The 18,260-nt window shown below is 43.1% G+C and overlaps 1 protein-coding gene across 1 annotated transcript in view; it reads left to right on the top strand.

Moving 5' to 3' along the window:
• The first annotated feature begins 30 nt into the window (after positions 1-30).
• cacna1g (calcium channel, voltage-dependent, T type, alpha 1G subunit) overlaps positions 31-18,260 on the top strand; it is a 310,938-nt gene continuing 292,708 nt past the window's right edge. Inside the window, exons 1-2 of the mRNA XM_084938287.1 lie at positions 31-866; positions 1,490-1,812. Of these exons, the coding sequence (XP_084794413.1) occupies positions 1,497-1,812 (316 nt within the window). The 5' untranslated portion in view covers positions 31-866; positions 1,490-1,496. The remainder of the gene's footprint in view (positions 867-1,489; positions 1,813-18,260) is intronic.

The raw sequence follows: 18,260 nt of genomic DNA, 5'->3' as shown, positions 1-18,260 counted from the left end.
TCTACTCCCCCCACCACCCCCCATCCAGCTGTGTGAACCTCGCTGATGGACGGAGTACAGTGAGAAAGAGAGAGAGACGAGAGCAAGGAGCGGGAGCAGCCCGGTGCTTTTCATCATGCGCGTAACAGTGGAGGAAGGAGGTGTTTGTGATATTTAGGAAATATTAAAAAAGAAAAAGAAACAAGGCTGGACGGCTGTCTGCGCTCAGGATGCGCAGTGGCAGCAGCATCTCCATGGATGTGCTGAAACTCCGGAGCGGGATCTGCGTTTGAAAGAAAGCCGCCTGTGGATGAAAGTGCCGGGATCGTTCATTTAAAGGAGGGGAAAAGCAAAGCTCGGTGGAGGATTTTCTCCCTTTTTAGGGGTTTGCCCATCAGCGCTGTGGAGGAGGAGGGGGAGGAGGAGGGGAGCGGAGAGAAGTTTGTGCGCGGCGTCAGTAAATTTCACACAAACAGAGACAAAAAAGAAAAGAAAGAAGGCTGAGAACTGAAAAGTAGGGAAAAGTCTCCCTGTCTCCCTCCCAATCTTTACGATTTAGGATTATGATGCGTGCCTGAGGACCCCGGAGAGGCTTCTTGGACACCGGAGACCGGACCCAAGGGGGGCGCAGCGTGTCTCAGACGGACCCCGAGCTGCAGAAGGAGCACCGCAGCGCACCAGCAGCTGGAAACTATACGCTCCACAAACCTACAAGAACATCTCTCCTCTGCTCCATCCCTCGCGTTTCTTCTGTCTTGCTTTCTTTCCGTCAGGCCGGCGTGGACTTTACAGCCACGGCACACACAAACACGCAAAAAGAAGAAGAGAGAAACTGATCATGCGATGACTGAGCGCGCTTTGGGCACATCTACCCGAGTCCATTACAGGTAACGAATGGAAGGGAAAGATGCTCCTCTCAGTCTCCGAGAGCTAGCAGGAGCTCGGGGGAGTGGGAAGTGTTGCTGTCGGTAGATCGGTGATGCTGCCTAAGTTTGGAAGCCAATAATAGCAAGCAAGCGCTGTTGTTGCAAGATTTTTTTCTTTTCTTTCTTTTTTTTCTTTTTCTTTCTTTTTTTTGATGGAAAGGAATGTGAGCCCCGCACATTAGGAGCTCTGATCTATTCGTCTCCCCTCCAGCTTTGGACAGTAGATATTCACTTATCCGAGTTTAATCCATGCAAAATGAAGCGGTTTCTGTGATGATATTCCAATACAACGATCATATCTGAGCAGTCATTTCGATAATATGTGGCCATATTTCCTCAAATAACCTCCCCAACACCACCTAGCTGTTCCATACTGTTGCTCGCCTTTCATTGTGCATTTAATTGTGCGCCTATGAGCAGCGAGGTGTTTTTCACTGTAGCAAAAAGTTGGTACCTTTATTTTTATTTTTTTAATCAGCTATTTTTTTTAAATATCTATTTTGCCGATTTCTGTTCTCTCTGCGCGCTCTCCACTGACTAATGGATCCTAATCATATGTCTGTGATCGACCCCGTTGCTTGCAGGAGGTGAATGATGGCCGAGGATGGGGGAAATCTCTCCGGGGTCCCCGACGCCGGGGCCTCGGAGGGTCGCTCCTCTTTGCCGAGGACTTTCATCCGGCTCAACGACCTGTCCGGGCTCGGGACGGGAGGCGGGGAGAGCGGCGAGATGTCTGCGGTGGAGCCGGCGTCCCCGGCACCGGATGGGATCTCTGCAGCCGGGGAGGAAATGTCGGCGAACGGCGGGGATAGCCTGCCCTACCCCACCCTGGCCCCCGTGGTCTTCTTCTACCTGAAACAAACCACCCGGCCCCGGAGCTGGTGCCTCAAAATGGTCTGCAACCCATATCCTTTTCTTTTTCTTTTAACTCAACGCGTTTGGAGTCTGCATATGCGCGCATTCACCTGTGGCAGGTAAGAAACACCTGCTTTGCTGTGCACCTCACAAGGGTTTATCCAGTGACCACAAGGCTGCTAGAGTCAGGACAGGCCTGCTCAGACAGATCACACAGATCAGTGTGTGTGTGTGTGTGTGTGTGTGTGTGTGTGCAGGCTGATGTATGGAGTGAGCATGGCCTGATTTGCACACACATACACACACAGAAAACAAAACAAAGCGTCACATTTATTTTTGTGACTCAGATGTGTGTGTGGGTCCCAGTGGAACCGCATCCTGTCACACCTGACTGGACGTGTGTGTGTTCCCACATCATGCTCTGATTCCTCCGAGTTGGGTGTTATTCTTTGATTGATTATTAAGAACACACACAAGTTGGTTGTTAATAATCCATTTCTTATAGGTGGGGTTAGAGGATGGAGTCTGGAAGTTGTAATGTGTTTATTGATACACAGACACACCTGGAGTGGGTGTTTATTGAGCGGTGGCCCCGTCCTTGGGGTGGATAGCGGTGGAGGGGTGGAGTCGGTTCATGTCACACAGCCTTATTGAACCCTTCCTGCCACTGAAGGGTTTTACTGATTCATAAATGGACAGGACCTGCACCGATTCCGTTCTCCTGCTAGCAAGGAGGCAGGAGGGGGAAGAGAAAGGAGGCTCTTTTCTGTCTCCCACTATCTGTCTGTCTCGCTTAGAGTTTAGGTAACGTGTGTGTGTGTGTCTATATGTGTGAGTGGGCTATGGGAATAAATGTTTCCCTGGCTGCTCTGCTCAGGGGGTTTCAGACCGCCTTTGCTGCTTCTTTTAGGTGTCATGTTCCTTCCATCCTCCCTCCCATCCATCCATCTCTTCAGCCTTGTCTGTTGCATTTCATCCCAACCCCCCTTCCTAATTTGTCACTGTTTTAATTGAGATGCAGTGGCAGCCTGTCCTCCTCCTCTCCCAGGAACGCTGGCCCGTGATGCTGCTGCTCGCACTTGTTTGTACTCTTTTACCCCCTCCTCCCCTTCATGTTTCCTTCTCTCGCTTTTCTTTCATCTTTCTTTTCCTTTTTCTTTTCTTTTTTGTGTGTGTCTCCATCTCCCAGAGATCACAGCTAATTTCCATGGCTGTAAATGTCAAATCTTTTAAAAAGGGCTTACAAATAGACTTTTTTAGCAGCGGGGGCACAAGAGTCCTCAGTGACTCCACAGGGAGCAGTGGAGATCCTTGATACTGTTATCCAAGTCATGGATTCTCAAACATTTACTTTTCGTGGACCTCCCAGTGAGACCTCCACATTAAAGCAGCACATTCCTATTTGATAGGAAAAAAGGATCCAAAAACCCAGCCTCTTTGGATTTTTATCTGACGTTGATGTCATATAGTTGGGAGAAATTGAAGTTTGAGCAACATTATTCTATACTTCTCTGTTTTGTCAGTTGTGAGGTTCCAAGAAATTCCAGTTGGGATTTTCATTTGTTTCTCCTTTTTATTGTTATTTGCAGCCTCTTTGTGTTACAGAAACCATTTAAGATGTTTTGGTGAATGAAATCTCAATATTTCCTTGGTGTATTAATGTACTTAGCACTAATAATTCAGTATGTTTGTCTGTGAGCAGGAGTTTATGGATACAGCTTGCTAACCAAGTTTGGTATCATTAGCTCAGAGTCTATGGTGAAGATAACCAGATCCACCAGGACCACCGTAGTCCTAAGAAGACTGCGATAATTTCTATTTGCTGCCATGGTTGTGTTCTTTGACAGCTGCAACACAGATCAGTAACAATGGATATGACAGTCATAAAGTATTAGGAAGAGCTGGGCTGGAGGTGGGTTGCAAAGTGGCTTGCAGATGTGCAGCTAATGTGGCCAGGTTAAAGCAGCTTACATAGCAAGTGTTGAGGTTGACTTGGTGGCCTCTAGTGCTGTGTGCTGCTGCATATTTTGGTACCGATCCGATACCACGTAAATACTCACCAGTACCGATGCTTTTAACCGAAAAAGGCATGTGAAGAGCAGAGCAGTGTGTCATGGTTTTTGAGATGAATTATCATCAATTTGCAAATTCTGAACACATTATCTGAATCAATGCTATATTTAGTTACACAACAAAACACACCTTTCAGCTTTTTAAATTTGGAAACTGGGTTCTTTTGGAGACCTGGAATGTAAATGCACCTGTCTCTAAAACACTTTGGGACAACTTCAGTTTTAAATGTGTTATATAAATAAAACAAACTTAAGTGAATTTCCCCCCCAAAAAACCTGAATTCATAAGATAGAAACAAAGAATCGATCAGTTACCAACACCTGCACTGGGATCGATACTATCGATAGTCGAAATGCAATACTTAATTTATCGAAGCAATCAAAACAAAACAAACTAATTTTATTCAGTAAAGTGTCACACTGTGGTTTAGGGTTACGGTATTAAAATACTGTCATTTTAACTGATTTAAAAAAGAAAAAAAGTTCATCCTGATGGCGACTGGCTCTTTTCGAACCGGTGAGGTCTGCGGTTTGATGGATCTGTTTTGCAGTATGGATTTTAAAGTGTTGAAAGAACTGCTGGGTGATTTGCAGTGATGTTTGACTGCTCCCCTGTACGGGTGTGCACAGGCATCCCTCAGGCCCCAAAGATTGTATTTAGGTGTTCTCAGGCTTTCCGTTTGCCCTTTAATGTGTATTTGTACCGATTTAGGAAAAGGTCACTGCTTTTGTAATGCAGTGTAACATTACTGCGATCGATCCATCTCCCCCTGCGCGTGTGTCTGTGTGCACTGCGGTGTGTGAATCAGTGCGTACGCTGGTGCTTTGCATGGAGGCAAGCAGATGTAACTTTGGCCATATTTTTAACTCTTCCTCTCTTGATCTGCGGTCCTCATCTGCAGCAGCCTCTCCACACCGGGGTCTCGCTTTCTTTCTTTCTGTGCTCTTGGTTCGAGAATTAATCCTGCAGTAGTCTCTCTCCGTCTCTATCCTGCTATAAATACATCCACAGCACACCACCAGCAGCGGCAGCAGCAACAGCAGCCAACTCGGACGCACCAAGAATGCTTCCTCTGTCTGACGCTGTAGACCAACAACACAGGAAAGCCTGACTGATCTCAGGGCCAGAATCTATTCTAAACACACATATCCTCACTAAGCCCCCGGCCTCAGGCGGCCCGCGGCCATTTTCAACAGTCTGAGGGGTAATTAGGACCCCTGGATGCTCGCTGAGGTATTTAAGGTCTAATTGAAGACCCCTGGGGTGCATGCTCTGAGTGATGTTTTGCCCAGCACATTGCCTGTGTGAAATTCCCTCTGCAGGTTTTGCTAATGATTCCTGCAGAATCTGCGTATGATAAAGAGTGAGAGCTTTTGTATGTGTGTGTGTATGTTTGATAGAGAGAGAGCGAGATTGTGTAAGCAGAGCACATACGCAGACACACATACACACACACATTTCCCCAGGACTCCCGTAGGTGTCTCCTCCCTGGCGGGGAGCTGGATGTTGTGCCAAGATGCAGGAGGAGGAGGGGAGAGTTTGGGAACTGGTCCAGTGCTCTCTATCCTTTGCTCGCACTGATTTAAGCAGAGGATTACACAGCCCAGAACAGTGAGGGAGGACACCTGGCCAAGGCTAGGTGTTTGTCATCACATTGAAACGGCATCACTAGAAGCCTGATAAACCACTTGCGCTTCAAAGGAGTGGAAGGATTTGGACGAAGCATGTTACCAATTTCATGTTTCTCTTCCGATTTCACTCTCCACATTTGTTGCCCGTCTTACGTGATGCATCTGTCTAATAATGGAAGCCGAAGCGCACACTTACTTAATCAGCAGAAAATGTCTCCCGCCCTCCCCTCCCCTCTTGCAGACCCCCGTTGCTTCTTTTTTTTTTCCTCCCCTCCTCTCTGCAACTAAAAGTCTCACGCTGGCTAGAGGAGCGAGGAGGGGTGTATGCCATCTTCTAAAGCCTCCGAAACCGGCAAAAAAAAAAGAAGAAGAAAAAAGAAAGAGCGCGGGGTGGAGGGAGGAAGGGATGGGAGGGGGCTAAGCTGAAGAGCCGTGTGTGATTTCAGAGAGCATTTTTTAAGAGGTGAAAAAGTTGGCCTGCTCCCGCCAGAAACACAGCTTTCATATTTTCTCCCTCTGCTCCTACACCCAAACCTACCATCTCTTAAGTTGCTTGGAGGATTTTCCAACTTCTGGCAGTTTGATGCTCTTTGTGAATCCCATCAGAACTTCTTTCATAGGCGTGTTAGGTTGCTGTGTCGACACTTGGAACATACATTTGTGTGTAAAGAATCTGAATATGTGCTGTCTCTCACTGGGCCCTTCTTACATACTCACTTATCGTGTTTAATGAAGTATTTACTCAGCGGTGCAAAAACTTCTTATTGTGTTGTGCAGGGATCTTTAGTCTGTGAGTCATGTGTCTCGGGGACCATGTGATGTAACTTGCATGTATTTTGCATGTGAATTGTTCACTGCAAGGGATGTGTGTGTTTGTCAGAGTGTGTATTTGTATGCATATTCAAAGCTGCACACGTGATCGTATTAGTGTGTGTTTGAAGCTTAAACGTAGCTTAAAAGTTTGTATGTAGAATGCAGCTCGCTAATGGACAGATCCACAGTGGATTTGTAGCACGTACATAGCAGCCTGGTTAGCTCAGTCAGTAGAGCACGACACTCTTAAGGGACTTTAAGTCCAAAGAGTTCTAGGGCCTCCAGAGGGTAATCACCTACTTGGGAGCTCCCCAGAAAATGACTTACCTTCAGGGTATCGCTAGAACTCACCAGAGAGTCCCCCATATGATATTATTATGATACGTCACCAACAATATGATATTATAGCCATTTTTAACATTCTGCAACATGCCGAGCAACAGTCAGACTGTTTGTAGAAAGGTTGCCTCTTATTAGGTGATGCATGTAATCACCTTGAAATCTACAGTGGTTTATTAGGAGGTAGCTTTGTCAAGCTAAGCGTGTCCAGTTTTGAGCCGATTTAATGTAAGTTCGCCTGGAAAATGTTGTTTTTTAAATGTATTTAATAATATTATTACTGACATTTGGTTTCTCTGTATCAATACAATATCACCACACAATGTTAAAATACTCCACCCCGACTTCAGGAGCTGGTTCCTGTTTGCATTTGTACCAGTACGAACAGGAACACTAATGTGACACAATAGCAAGATGGTGAGCAGCAACAGCTTATAACCTCAACAAGAACACAGGATTTTGTGATCAGTAATGAGAGTTCTGGGTTTGCTGAGTGTTTTGTGATTAAACTTATATTAACTATGATCACAGAAGCCCACATAAATACCTTTCAAACCCTGTGTTTGTGAGGTGTAGCCAATCAAAAGAAAGCTGGGTTAAACGGAAGACTTGGGGAGGCAAAATGGCTTGTTTCAAACAGCAGGTGCTTAGCTTAAAATAAATAAGGATTATTTTGAACTGAAAGTCATGCAAAGCTCCTTAAGTTCAATCGAATTAGAGTTTTATTGTCACGGCAAGTGAGATGAGCCGTGTGGAAAGATTAAAGGAGGATCCAGTCGCAGGCACTCGTGAAGGTGAGGCGGTTTATTGAACACAAAATGCAAATGGAGAAACGGCAAACGGGACTGAAAACTATTTAAACTGAGAACAACTAAACTACTGAACACAAACCAGGACCTGAACGTGAAGGAGGATGAGCAGAGGTAAATGACGACAGACAGCAGGGAGAACACACAGATGAAGCATGGTGGACACACAGACAGACCAGCGACTACAATGACAGAAGACACGACTTAAATACACTCAGAGAAACACAGGGAGATTACACACAGGTGGGGGTCACAGCTGGGAGTAATTAACGAGACGAGACAAGGGAGGTAAACTGAACACACTCACATGAGACGCAGACCTTCACAATAAAACAGGAAACAAGAAATCACTACACAAAGACGCAGACTCGACACTGAGAGACAGACAGAATATAACACATGAAACCTGAACTATACTAAACGTGAGACACAACCGAAGAACAAATCCTTAAACATGAATAAACAGAAACATAGAATTCAAATAATAACCAACAAATCACAAAGGTAACAAAACGATCATTCGAGAATAAACCAAAACATAATAAACTCAGAATGCTGGGTCGAACCGACCCAGAACCGTGACATTTATGAAACAGCTGCCACCTTAAATTAATGCTACGTAACAAGATGCTCAGCTCAGTCCAACAATAATCTTTCTAATCCTAGATTAGAATTTCCTGATTAGTCTAATAAGAATTTAAAGCTGCATTAATTGATTTTTGGCCCCTTGGGGCAGCAGTGCAAGCGAAAAGCATTGACATATTTGATGATCCCCTCATGAAATAGTTTTTTCTGAACAAACTGGGAAATCTTTAGGAAGCACAGAGTGGAATTAGCATTCATTTGGAGTTGTATTTGATTTAGGTTCAGTTTATGAATTCTCTGGTACTGGTTAGAAGCAAATCTCAAGTTTACAGAAGGATAGATGGACGACTAGTTCCAAACGTGGCCTGTGTGCTTTGGAAACTGCAGACGCTCACACAGATTGCACTGGAATCTCCTGATCTGATCTTTTGGTTTTCTTTTCCTGTCCAGAAATCTTCTTGCTGTACTGCTATCGCTCTCTGTCACTGGCCACGTTCCAATATATTTTATTGGTGAACAAAAGACTGTTGGGAAAATTTACACAAAATTGCTGAGGAGTTCAGTCAAGAGGTGCAGTGGTTACAGAAAATATGTTTCCTCTGATACCTTTCTTTGAACTCACCGTTACATTTGCCAAAAGTTTTGGACGACATGAGAGCGAACTCTTCGGTCTCACTTTTAAGACGGAAACTAAGCTTTAGAACGAACGCTTACATAACTGCAAACCAGAGAACTCTAATGAGAGCAGTCAAAATCATTCAGCGCTGTGGCTGGTATTTATGTAGGCGTGTGCATGTGGGTGTAGGGCTTTGTTATTGTGCGAGAAAGTCTTTGTTACATTCAGGATTTAATGTTAGCTGATAGGGATTTATCGCTCTTAGTCACCGAGTCTTTGCTCTTGGCTTCGGCTGAAGGAAGTGACTGAGCGTTTATTGTATCCCTGTCCAAATATCAGTTCCAATATTTATCGGCATAATTGCAGCGTTGTTTTGTTGTCCGTATCACACAGACCTACTGTTCGGCTAACATCTGTTGTAAACACACTCGACACACGTTCGAAAGGCACCAAGGTTGTTTGAAGTAAGTGACAGTTCTTTTAGCATAATGTGTTGAACCCGCTCCAAACACTGATTCACTGAAAAACAGCCATAGATCAGTTTCCTGGCAATGGTAAACTCCCGACACACTCTGCAGTACGTGTGTGAAATTCAGTGATTCAGCCACCGCCACACTGAAAGTGCCAATTATTGACGAATAACAGGAGCGACAATCAGAAAGAGATGGCAGGAGGAGGAGAGAGGGAGAGCGGGAGGGAGTCCGAGGCAGAGCTCAGACTGCACTAAGGTGTGAGTAGACGACTCGGTATGAGGTCTGTTCTTAATGAAGAGCTTTGTTTAAGCTGTTAAACACAAAGAAAACCCTTCTTTGTGCTTGGCTCGCAACACATTTTCAGCTCTGTTGCTGATTGCTGCACTTCTATAATTTCACATAGGCGGATTATTAAAGCTTTTTCTTTAAACAGCTGGTGTGTTTTTTGGGTTTTTTTTTTCCTGGAAAAGCTTTCCTTTAGGGCACAGAGAGTGATTATTTCATTTTTCAGAAGAAAATGACTCTTACTCCCAGTTAATGGTTTCCTCTTCAAAGGAATCTCGCAGAAATCATAGAAGTATAAGCATCTGATCTAGATTTACGGTTACAAAATGCACCGTACTTTGTATTAAAGTATATTTGGAACCCTGAGCAATGTTTCTTGCTATTGCTCTGTTCAGTTTATAAACAATAAATTCTAGGCTGAAATCAAAGACAGTAATTTTAACTGTTGTTTTTTAGGTTAGGGTAATGCTAAGGCTTCAGTCACACCAACCTACAGCCTGGCAACCACCAGTCGCCAACCAGTCTGGGTGTACTCCCCTACTGGTTGCTGCAGGGGGAGATTGCTTTGGCTGCTTGCAGGTTGCAGCCAAACCAGCAACTTGGTACTTTGTTAAATGGCCTCTGTTTGTGGTTTGTGTTGCACTTTTTCTATTTTCACTATTTCTAGAAGAGTAAAGGCAAGTCAGTGTCTTCCATGCAATCCATGGGTGGCTGCGGCAACCTGCTAGAGATCACAGCAATCACAGGGAGATTTTTGACACGGCAACCTCTCGAAACTGCTCACCAACCAGTTGGAGAATGCACGCTTTGCCACAGGGTCACCAACCAGTCTGTAGGCCTGTAACTGAGGCATAACAGAGCTGAAAGTCTACTTTATACATCTGACAGATTTTATTTGTAGATGTTTCAGACAAGCTTTCTTTATAGATTATTGAATATATTGCGCATATTTTCTTTTGCTGGATAATACCTTATAATAAGGTGCTCCTCTGTCTGTAAAATCAATAGAACATCCTTGGAACAAATTCCACTTTGTTCACAAGATATATTTTAGATTCCCAAGGCCTGTATTTGAAACAAAAAATAAATACATACTTTTATTTCTTAACATCACCCGCTCTCGTGAAAACTCAAAATATTAACCTTGTTTTTGCAAGATTAGAATTAAAAACCTTCCCTTTAAACTCTTATGCACACGTGCAAAACTCTTATGTTGTAGTGATGAAACTGGAGTAGTGGAAATGCAAACTGAAATTATTTATGTGAGTCGCCGTACGTACGGAGGAATTCACTTTAGGGGATGATCAGGCAAAGGTGCAGATAATGACGGCTAGACTAGCCATCACGCAGACACTAATTAATATGTGAGTAAAAAATCACCTAACCACTGGGAAGTAATTTCTGCCTGTCTTTTACGTCCAGTGAGAAACCACAGCAGTCTAATCTAAACATCAGAACAGAGTCTGACTGCTCGCCGTCTGTAATCGTGAGCTGTGGTTCGACCGTTCTCTGCTAGAACCATCACGGCTTCTCCACTTACCTGCGTAACTCGGTTTCTCTGAGTACCAGGTTACTTAAGTATATGTGAATGCAATGAATGTGCTTGTGGCTCGGGCCTGGCAGCCACCTCGGTGTGCGTGCTGGCAGCCGAGGGGCCGGCTAACCTGATACACACCCGGTGAGACTCTGACCACAGCGATTCGGGAGCAAACCACAAACTCTACTGTAGACTGACAACAGCAGCAAGAATCACACTCACTGTCTGTGTGTGTTTGTTGTGCCTCTGCCTTATTATATGAATGTGTTTACTGTTTTGAATGGAAGAGCAAACGTCAGTTCCCTCCTTTCTTTTTTTTGTGCAACTTTCTGATGGAGCGGCCAGCTTTTACTCACTTGGGTTTTTGTTTTTGTTTTTTTCTAATGTGCGTGTTGCTTCATTCCTTTTGTCAGACATGTATTGTGCTCTTCCACCCCTGTGATTCTGGTGGCTTAGTTAACAAATTAATGTGAATCCTGTAAAAACCACAGGCTAGCTCCTCAATAGAGGGAAAAAAAGGAGAGTGAGAGGAAAAGAGGAGCAGCAGCAGGGTCTGATGACAGGAGGTAGTGAAATCCATGGAAGGGATGGAGCTTAGACTTTTACAGATGTGCTGTCTTCGAGAGCTTGTCTGCGGCCCTGTAAAAATCACTTCACAGTGTGTGTTTGTGTGTGTGTGTATGTCACCCGCTCATAATCTTTTGTTTTTGCCCGCAGCAACAGTAGTTCCCCTGTCATATTGTTTCTGCTTTGAGAAGCACAGTCACATGTGTTTGTCTCCAGACAACAAATTTATTGCTGATTTTCAATCAATTATTTGTACAGAGAGAACAATTAGTGCAGATAAAACCCCGCAGTTAATTACTGCTGCTGCAGAATGCATCCCGACACAATTAAGATGTATGAAAACAAAACAGTTCTGTCATTGTCATCTGCACTTAATTGCCAGGAATGCTGTTTTGGTTAGACCGGCTGGTTGTGTGGATACTTGGTTTGTTGTCTGATTGGAGTGTTGTGTTTATGCCTGTTTGACTGTTCCATCTAAGACCGCTCGACTCGTTGGCTGGTTGGTTGATTTGTTGAAGGATTGTGAAGTTAATTGGTTGGTTGCATGAATGGTTAGTTGGCTGGTGTATTGGTTTTTTATGTGGTTAACTAGTTGGCCATTTTCCTGGTTGGTTGACCAGCTTGTTTAAGTGGTGACTAGTTGGATAATTGGTTAGCTGGTTCACTGTTTGTGTTTTGTTTTGATAATTTATTAGTATTTAGCCGTTTCTTTTTTTCAGTTTCTTTTAATTGTTAGAAACATTACTCTCATTTATGACCCCTCAACAGTGAAAGACGGGCTAACTGGCATAATTAAGTAGTCAAATGAATGATTTGTTTGGTTCAAACATGATTTTTGTTGTGTTATAAGATAACTTCTTAACACGCGAACGATAATATTAGCTAAAGTTAACTGTAGCTTGTAAAACACTTGTTTTATCTTGTTTTTTTGATCTGTAGCTTAAAGCCCTGGTTTTATGTAACCGCAACAGCAATTTACATCCACCATTTGCTACTCCTGTCATAATGAGTGCAACTAGTGAGTAGAGCTAGCAACGCTTTGTCATTTGTTTGAAACTGCTCACGTTCTTTGTAGCCTTGTTGTATTTATGGTGTGTTTTTGTCATGAAATAGGTTTGTTGTTTCCAAGTCTGGTCTTATCTTGGTGTTGTGCACACTAGGACACTTTTACATCACATAAAAATTTATACTGGATGAGTAAAAGAGTCAAAGGGGGATTCAATTTGCTAAAATTTAACAAATATTTAGCGTTCATTGGTGAACTACACTGGGCCACACCTCTTAATTTTTCAATTCAGGTGTTTCCAGTTCAATTACCACATGTGTATAAAGTCTGCCTTACAAACATTTGGGAATATAATGAGTCATTTCAAAGAGTTTGCAGTGTCGTACAGTAAAATCATAGCACTAATCCATAAATCGATTTGTTAAATTTCTTCCGCTCTAGATATTGAATGATTAGCTGTACGTTGTATTATTGGAAAGTGGAAGGACTGAGGAGCCACTCTAACCCAGCCAGTAAGTGACAGACCATGTAAAGTTGTGAGGTCACGAGTAGTGAAGCACATAGTGTGTAACATGCATCAGCATTAACATCAGCACAAAAACTGTGCACCAGGAGCTTCATGGTATGAGTTTCCATGGCCCAGCAGCTCCTGTATGTGTAATGTGTAGGTGGACCACTACATTGATCCTTGCAATGTGTGTATATGTGGGAAAAGGTCAATAGAAAATTTATATGAACCACAGAGTATTTGAATTCCCATTCCCACACACTGTAGGAAATGACTGTGGGTCTCCTAAAAGCTATTGATATAAATTTCAACTTAATTTTTATTTATAGAACGATAGGTCTTGCTTCTTTAGGTAATGCTGATAACTTGCTATGGCTAAAGAGTGTGTTTGTTAAGGCATTAGCAATATTGTTGATGATTTATTACTTCCAGGCTGGACTATTGCAATTCATTATTATCAGGATGTCCAAAAAACTCGCTGAAAAGCCTTCAGTTAATCCAAAATGCTGCAGCAAGAGTCCTGACAGGGACTAGAAAGGGAGAGCATATTTCTCCTGTTTTGGCTTCCCTTCATTGGCTTCCTGTTAAATCCAGAATTGAATTCAAAATCCTGCTCCTCACATACAAGGTCTTAAATAATCAGGCCCCATCTTATCTTAATGACCTTGTAGTACCATATCACCCTATTAGAGCACTTCGCTCTCGCACTGCAGGCCTACTTGTTGTTCCTAGAGTATTTAAAAGTAGAATGGGAGGCAGAGCCTTCAGTTTTCAGGCCCCTCTTCTGTGGAACCAGCTTCCAGTTTGGATTTGGGAGACAGACACTATCTCTACTTTTAAGATTAGGCTTCAAACTTTCCTTTTTGCTAAAGCATATAGTTGGGGCTGGACCAGGTGACCCTGAATCCTCCCTTAGTTATGCTGCAATAGACGTAGGCTGCCAGGGATTCCCATGACGCACTGAGTTTTTCCTTTCCAGTCACCTTTCTCAGTCACTATGTGTTAATAGACCTCTCTGCATTGAATCATATCTGCTATTAATCTCTGTCTCTCTTCCACAGCATGTCTTTATCCTGTCTTCCTTCTCTCACCCCAACCGGTCGCAGCAGATGGCCCCGCCCCTCCCTGAGCCTGGTTCTGCCGGAGGTTTCTTCCTGTTAAAAGGGAGTTTTTCCTTCCCACTGTCGCCAAAGTGCTTGCTCATAGGGGGTCATATGATTGTTGGGTTTTTCTCTGTATCTATGAAGCGCCTTGAGGTGACTTTTGTTGTGATTTGGCGCTATATAAATAAAATTGAATTGAATTGAACTTCACCTGTTATGGGAATTTCATAGGTACTGTAGATGCAAATAAAGAGTTTAACATAATGCATTTTCTATACTTAAGACGTGTTACTTTATCAGAATAATGAAAGTATATATTTGATTTTGCACTATTAATGTGTTTTTTCCCCCCAGTCTCTCTTGGGCTGTTTCGTGAGATGGCTGTAAGTTTATGTAGGACTGAGTCCAGGATTTTCCTACCAGCTTTTTCTCATTAGGGTATTGTAGAAGAATTGAGCTTGGCTGCACAGAGTGGCAACAGAAGGGGGTGGGGGTACAGAAGAGAGATGAGAATGGCATGGGTAAGCTATATATTTACTCTTACACAGCAAAATCTTATTGGACACATGTACCGAGTTATTAAGCTGTCTTACTGCCGCTGCGTCTGGTCTACGTCATGACAAATGCTTTGATCTTTTTCTCCTCCACCTTTCTGCTAACTGGTGTCCACTACTTCCTTCTCCATCTTACCCTCTTCTTCAGTCATCATATATCGCCCCAGTTTTGTGAAATTTCAGCTGCCCAGCTTTCTAAAAACCTATTTCTTGACAAAATATGTGACCTGGTTCTTCAGCTTCTTTCCTCTCAGGTCTGTTGTTTCTTGCTTCTTCTTCTTTTTTACCCATCTCTGCTCCACCTTCTTCTCATAGTTATTTTTTGATAACTACACCTCCCCCCTTTCCTAGCTGTGTTTTTCTCCAGACAGATTGATAAGCTGATGAGCAGCAGGGGATGCCATGTCTGATAGAAGTGCCCTTTTTAGGTTGTGTTACTAAAAAAGGAATCTGGTGCTGTTGACACACTCCAGACCTGAGCGCTAACCTTATCTCTGTACCAGCTCACACACATACTCATGCACACTTCAGGGATAAACACGTAAAGCGCCAAATCAGTCGACTGTCAAATCGGTCCGCCGCAAAACTGCCAGTTTTGTCGATAAGTCGCACAGCCACACACCGAAACGCGTCTCTTTTGTCACTTTCTGCACATTTTTGTCTCGCCGCTCCACCTCCCTCCTCCTCCCTCTCTGTCTGCATCGCTATCTCAATCGCTCTATGTCAAGTCATTGGGACACTAATCAGGATTTTCCCGCAGCAGGTCTGGGGAGTCTGGTGAAGGAGCGGGAAAAAAAGAGAAAGATGTCTTATTATAGATAACAAACGAGGGATATAAATACCTCTGGGGTCAGGAAGCTTATATAAGAGTCATGATATGTCTGCTGGCCTCGTGAGATCGTGTGTGCAAGTCTGCATCTGTGCACACGGGGTGTTCACAGCTCCACCTTCAACTTTAATAAAACTTTCCCATTAATGTAAATGTAACTCATTACACAACATCATTGTACGACAGCAGATTGGCTGATAGTAACTCACTCAATTACCGTTGTGATTCTGTGCCGAAAGCCATGTTGTTGCGTTCAGCAGATCATGCAAGTCTGGTTTGTTCCGGTTCATATAGATACATGCAGCTGAGTGGAGGCTAATGAACTTTTCATAGTGGGTTGACCACCTGAGGGGACGTGTGTGTGTGTGTGTTTTCAATTCTTTTGAATAGCTGTTGTGGTTAATCCCCCTATGGTGTGTGTAATTAAAAACCTGCTACAGAAATAGTTTTTTCATATGAAGTGTGGTATTGACGAGCATATGTGTTGCGTAAGCTCGAGTGAGTTTTCGGTCATTGCAGTGAACCATTCCCTAAACCCCTCCCCCGAACAGCAACTGTTCAGTTATAGCTTAATAAGCTATTTGCACGTGCTAAAACATTTTTTATTTTCAAAGCCAAACATAAAAGAACAAAACTAAAGCGAATACAGCCTCGGGTGTTGACCCAAGCCTGCAATCCCTCTAAGACTAATGAACATTACTTCTGCATGTCCTTATCGGGGTACAAGTAATGTAAAAAAAAAACAAAACAGAAAAAACCTTAATGAAAATGCTAATCAACTCAAGTTGATGGTACTTACCTTGTGATTTCCATAAATTAGGGTTAAGTCAGGAACAGCCATTGACTAAAACAGTGACTCACCTCAACTGGTCGCAGCAGATGGCCCCGCCCCTCCCTGAGCCTGGTTCTGCAGGTGGTTTCTTCCTGTTAAAAGGGAGTTTTTTCTTCCCACTGTCACCAAAGTGCTTGCTCATAGGGGGTCATACGATTGTTGGGTTTTTTTCTCTGTATGTATTATTGTAGGGTCTACCTTACAATATAAAGCACCTTGAGGCGACTGTTGTTGTGATTTGGCGCTATATAAATAAAGCTGAATTGAACTGAATTGAATTGAAGCCAAAGTTTTGGATGAAGAGTGAAACCAGGGACAGACACTTAATCTTTTAGCATAATATCTAGCTAGCTTGGAACACTGATCCATTTCCAGAAATACTCGATTCTAGGAACAAATCTCACCACCCCACTGTTTTCTTGGTTATGCCTCCAAACACTTATTTTTAAGGATTTTCTAAATTCACTTTAATTTAAATGGTCATGGGACATAGAAAATGCACATATTGAATCACCTGTTAAATCTAATTAGAAAGAGACTTTGGCGTATGCTAACTGTGCCACAGAATAAGGTTTAAGAAAGCTTTTTACACTTGGAAGTTATACTCCTAGCCCCCCTCTTTGGGGGGAAAAAGGCTGTTTTCAATTAACTCTAAAAGAATAAGATGTTGTTTTTGTCCACCTCTGCCCACCATAGATTTAAAACCTAAAAGCCTTCACTATTAAATAACATTTAAAGGTATAGATAGAAAACAATACATTGGTAAGGTTTGAAATGAGGAGTGATCCTCGTCCTCTCCCAGACATAATGTTATTTACTTCTATGACTCAGTAAAATTAAACATATTTAATGTTGTAACCAGTAGTGGAGCTAATATCTTATTAGCTCCATTATCTCACGTTAAATCTTGTGTTTCTGTGCACCTGCTATATTATTAGACTGTAGCTACGTCTTCTAATGTGTATTTATAGAGGCAGAAGGTCTGTACACATTAAAAACAGTAATTATAACTTATTGTGCATTTTGGGGGTTTTTCTAATCAGTTTTTCTGAATTCTCCCAACTCACCGCTCCCTCACTGTGGTTGAATCTCCGTGTGCCACTCCAATTTAATAATTCTTGAAACACACAGTTTCAGTTCAGTTCACTGAATGAGCAAATGTAGGTTGTAACACACTGCAGACATATTTGACTGTGTTGTTGGTTATCAAATATATGGAAAAGTGTTTGCGTGTGTTTCTTTCTGTGTCCGCACCTTTCTAATATTGTAATTACTTCAACTCAGTACATTTTCACTGTGACCTGTTTTGCACAAGCAGTGACACTGACATGACAGTCTCTCTCTTTCCCACACACACCCATACACACACACACACACACACACAAGCGAACACCCTATCAGGCTCTCTCTCCTTGGTGCTTGGCCCAAATCACTGTGACATTTACAGTTTGCAGCCATTAGAGCTTAATGTCCCAGGGGCGACTGTGTGATGGCTGCTCCTGAATCAGATCACAGAGTTTTGTGGAAGTGCTGAGCCTCAGCATCCTTTTAAGCACTACACCTGCGCTGGGATCAGCTGAGAAGGGAATGGGATCATGTCCTATGAGCCTAGAGCTTACTAGATTTAAACGGGGTGTGAAACAGGTGTAATCTGTTAAACTGGAAAAGAGAAAATGTCACAGATGAGTACATTAGCACCTGATGATAGAGTCTGTGTGTAAGATATGACTTTGTATGTGAAGCTAGTGACAGTAGTAGTAGTACCCCCCCAATGGCCATACTGTTAAATGTGAGGAATTGAAACATTATATATATATAGGTGCAGTGACTCCCAAGCTAGGCGAGTGGCTCCAGCAGATCGCCCGGGAACAACATCGGAGATCTCTGTCCAGAAGAGCGCAGTCCTAGGAACAGCTAAGATACTGCGCAGGACCCTCAAG

This window comes from Perissodus microlepis, chromosome 8 (genome assembly GCF_051167445.1).
Source record: "Perissodus microlepis isolate ML-2025 ecotype Zambia chromosome 8, ASM5116744v1, whole genome shotgun sequence".
Lineage (NCBI taxonomy): Eukaryota > Metazoa > Chordata > Actinopteri > Cichliformes > Cichlidae > Perissodus > Perissodus microlepis.
Note: the sequence above shows the minus strand (reverse complement) of the source record. Positions and strands in the feature narration are given on the sequence as shown.